Genomic DNA, 4860 nt, shown 5'->3' with positions numbered 1-4860 from the left:
ACACATATCGTTTTAAACATTTTGCATCAATATTCATTATTTTATATGCACCTTACAATAACCACAACTGCACACACTACAAATTATCACATAAAATAGCGTCAAAGTAAAGATGAATAACAACGAAACCAAGCAAACTGACAAACCGCAAACCTAACCTAACATAATACGAATTGAAACGACACACGGGAAACAAATAAACTCGGGCTGTTACGCGCAGTCTACGCAAGTCACAAACATTACATTTTTTCTAGACTTGTGTTATAAATATGCTACCACATTTTTTTTTCTAATTATGTCTTTATATAAACAAAGGCAAATGAACTAACGCTTGAGAAGGATTGGGGATTGAGAACAAAATTTAACTAATGCCGATTGTTCCATAAGATAAGCAAAAATAGCAAAGGGTTGTTCGTCTGTTATGTTTTCGAGATCGAAAGGTAATGTTTCGAGTAATGTTTCAAATTCTCTTCAATTGTAACGTTTCGGCTATGTTTCACTAAATAAGTTTTCAAGTGCTACAATTCTGTAATGAAACAGAAACGTTTCTAGTTAATGTTTCAAATGTTTAGTAAAACATCTCATTTGCAACGTTTCATTTACGTTTCGTGTTTAGTGGGTTTTCATTATTTTCTAATTTTGTAATTGCTTCACTGCATATTTTTAAGAAAAAAAATCTAGGCAATATTATTTTGTAATATTTTTAAAAAGTAGGTATCTCTTTTTACATACCTACTTAAATATTTTTCAAAGGTAGATTACGACGTAGTTAAGTGAAAGGAAAATAACATTAAATAAATTTAAGATTTGTTAATACATTAAATGACACATATTCTCTAAAGTAAAATATATATTTATAAATTGTACCTACCTAAAGATAAATAATACAAAATATTATTTAAAACTATTAATTAAACAGCTTTCTTAAAATAATAGTACAATGAAAAACCTGGTGTTGCCGGTTTAAATTAACGAAGTCAGTAAAAAATAAAAAATATACAGGGTGACAAACTTTGACAGGTTCATTTATTTCAAACATTTTTGCTTGTATGAACATAGGCCCGATTCATTTTTGTTTAGAAGTTACAAGCATTTAAAAAAATATAATTTCATATTTCAATCAAAGTAAATGATGGTTGCTGTAACAATAATTATTATTATTTGTATCATTTTGCTTATTCATTTGACACTTAGCATAAAAGTGCTAAATGAAAAATGCATTTATTTACAAAGTTTAAGAGTAGGTATGGTAATATTGTCTTCGTATATTAATTTTCCAATGGGAATGCCATACAAGTAGCGGCGAGAATACCGACGAAGATACCAAAGTAGACATCAACCTGCCCATACAGTCTTTAGTGCATCATTTCGTAGACTTCAAGAAGAAGGTAACCCCGCTCCAAAAAAGGCCATTCGATCTACTGAAGTGAATTTACAAAATTAAGCACATATTATAATAAATAGATGCTGTCATTGACAACTCTTCAATTAATGTTCGGCGTACAGCAAGTAATCTTCATTTATCACCGAATTTTGCATAGGGCGTATATTGCAGAGAAATATTATATCCGTTTCATTGCCAAAATGTACAAGTGTTACATACTGGGGATGCTCATGAGCGATTAGAATTTTGTCGCTGGTTTCTTCAACAACATGCACAAAATAATAGATTTATTTCGCTTTGTATGTGGTCCGATGAAGCGTGTTTTACTAAGGACAGCATAAATAATCATAATGAACATAATAGGGCGTTAAAAAATCTACATGCAATTAGATCAAGATGATTTCAGCAACATTTCAGTGTCAACGTTTGGGGTAGCATTTTCAGCAATAATGTACTGCCTGCAAATGTTGTAAATGATCGTTTAAATGCAGATCTGTATAGAACTTTCCTGGAAAAAACCTTTTTGATTTCATTGATGACGTAGGGCTTAATAACACGATGCGATGGTATACAGCCACATAAAGGAAGACAAGTAACTGCTTGGTTAAATGATCATTTCCCAATAAATAGATAGGTCAGCAAAGTCCAACAGCACAGCCACCGCGTTCCCCAGATCAAAATCCTTTGGACTTTTATTTATAAAGACATATCAAGCAGCTTGTCTAATATGTTGAAATCACTACCAGTCAGCAGTTACTTGAAAGAATTCAGGATGCAGCTAACCAGAGAAGAAATTATCCAAAATGACGAAATTTTTAGTTCGTCGATGTGAGGTTTGCATTCAAGCCGATAGTGGACATTTTGAATAATTTTTATAGTCTCAAGATTTGTTACATTGGTTACTAAAGGTTAACTAACTTTAAATATAGAAAATAATTATTGTTATAGCAAACATCATTTTTATTTATCACGCTACTTCGATTGAAATGTGAAATTATATTTTTTAAAATACTTGTAACTTCTAAACAAAAACGAATCGGACCCATGTCCATATAAGAAAAAATGTTTGAAATTAACTCAACTACCATGCGTCAAAGTTTGTCATAGAGCTTGTAGAACACGCTGTATATAAAGCAGTCTCTGTAGAAAACCTACCTACTTATTTGAAGGACAAAGTATATATTTCACTTTATAGACCTTTTTTTGGTGACCTCTTTTTCATTAAATGTAAATACATTTTAAAATGTAAAAGTGCTACGTAAATGGTAAGAAAAAGCAAATATAAACTCAAACGTGTAAATGTACATAATGTATTCATTTATATTTTTTGTGTATAAAAACCATTACAAATATGTAAAAATCCTATATGAATTTCCACAATTTTTATCAACGTATGTTGTCTATGGATAAAACAAATTTATTTTTAATTCATTTCTCAGTAAACACATCATTTCAACAGATAAGTAAAACAATATTAAGCTTTGACGACTAAAAGGAAGTATCAGTAGACCAATCTTTGTAAACAGGGACTTTAGTCAACAATAACAACTTTCTATTTCAGTTATCTATACGTCTGCCACTGCCAGTAACATTATTAAAAAATCATGGATTCGTCTTACATATTTAAAGGCCCTATAGACAATTTAAAATTAAAAGGCGTATCATTCGCGGAACTGCTGTATGACAGCTTACGAAAAAAGGAACAATCGAATATATTGCTGGTAAGTAAATTGTCCATTTCTACAAATAAAAGTAGTTATGAAAATACCCACCGTGAATCAAAACCAAATAATCCCATAAGAGAAAAACCTACATAAACAAATTAAGAAAAAGGTATTTTTTGTAAGTGAATAGTTGGTTGTAAGATATATATTTTAGTGTGACAACAAATTTACCTTTGAAGACAAGCAGAAAAATATAGGGCTTTAACACAAAAGTTTAATTTGCAGGTAGACGAAAATACAGATGAAGGAATATGCAGAGGAGATCTGTTACAAAATAGTATAAAGTTGGCAGTAATCCTACAGCAAATGGGCATTTGTGAAAATGATAGGGTAGGAATTATTTCTGCAAATACTTGGAAATTTGTTGTCCCAACTTTATCGGCGATTTTCATAGGAGCAACAGTTACTCCAATAAATCCTGCTGCTACTAAAGGTAAAATAATTAATATATATCCTTTTAAAACATATTTCAACAAAATATCATAATAGATTATAATACTTAGTTTTAGTTCTTCTGTGAGTATGGGGTTGTCTCCTATTTACATATTTAGAAAAATCACATGATTCGTATTTTATACTTTCTTTAGCAGATTATTATCAATACTTTTAATTTGTTTTAAACTCTGTTTTCAGATGACTTACGTCATTACCTAACCCTGAGCAAACCGAAAATTCTATTTGTTTCGTCCGATGTCCTGGAAAAAGTGCGAGAATTAAAGAATGATTTAAGCTTCTTAAAACATATAATAGTATTAGATGCCGAAGATGTAGAAAATGATGAATTGGTATTTAACGAATTATTTAACCGTGACGTAAATTATAAAACATTTCAAATTCATAAGGACAATAGTGCAGAGGCATTGATATTGTATTCTTCTGGTACTACAGGATTCCCAAAAGGGGTAGTACTCTCCCAAGAGAATGTGTTGAATGCTATGGAATATTGCAGGTATACCAATTATTTTCTTAAATTCAATTCAGTAATTCAGAAGTAGGTATTTGATTGCCAAGAGTATATTGTATTTTTTTAACTCATCTAACTTTGGTCGCCTGTCTCATTATTTCCTAGTTTCTCAATTTATTAAAAATATTTGACCGACATTAGGTAACCGAACAAAGGTCAAGAAGTGAGTATCTGTAATGACAGATAACCGAAATTACGTTAATTTTTATAAAGAAATAAAACAACTGCTAACAGTCAATTAACTAACGACTAAAACAATGTTTTTCATATTTTATTTTTGTAAATTCAGGCTACCATTTGATTTAATGACTTCATTATTAATTAAACGACGTTGTATAATATATATTAATGAATATAAAAATCAGTTCAAAAAGTAATATGATGAATGTAATTAACTTATCGAAAAGAAAAAAATCAAATTGGAGCCTCAATTACATATTAATAGGTTTACCTTGCCTATCAACAAGTGATTAAATGTATATTACTTTTAATTGCAATATTTTTATATGGTACGACTTAAAAGATTGGCCAACTTTAACAGCAGACTATACGTCGCAAATAAATAAAAAAATTCCTATAAACACGGAAATGATGTGTGTACCCGGAAATGTCTCGTTATTGAGATACAGGATATTAAAAATTAATGAAGAAACGCTTATTTGAAGTTGTAAAAAACAGGTGATAATTTTAATAATAATTCAAGAAACTATTTATTATTATTATTATTATTATTATTATTATTATTATTATTATTATTATTATTTATTATTATTATTATTATTTTATTA

At 29.5% G+C, this 4860-nt stretch overlaps 1 protein-coding gene across 1 annotated transcript in view; it reads left to right on the top strand.

Annotated features, from left to right (window-relative positions):
• The window catches only part of LOC108913696 (4-coumarate--CoA ligase 1-like), a 20653-nt gene that overhangs the window by 1405 nt on the left and 14388 nt on the right, over positions 1 to 4860 (top strand). The window contains exons 2-4 of the mRNA XM_018719289.1: positions 2946 to 3105; positions 3334 to 3541; positions 3742 to 4057. Coding sequence (XP_018574805.1) covers positions 2989 to 3105; positions 3334 to 3541; positions 3742 to 4057 — 641 coding nt within the window. The 5' untranslated portion in view covers positions 2946 to 2988. The remainder of the gene's footprint in view (positions 1 to 2945; positions 3106 to 3333; positions 3542 to 3741; positions 4058 to 4860) is intronic.

Source organism: Anoplophora glabripennis, unplaced genomic scaffold (assembly GCF_000390285.2).
Source record: "Anoplophora glabripennis isolate ALB-LARVAE unplaced genomic scaffold, Agla_2.0 scaffold1120, whole genome shotgun sequence".
Lineage (NCBI taxonomy): Eukaryota > Metazoa > Arthropoda > Insecta > Coleoptera > Cerambycidae > Anoplophora > Anoplophora glabripennis.
This window is presented reverse-complemented; position numbering and strand designations above follow the sequence as displayed.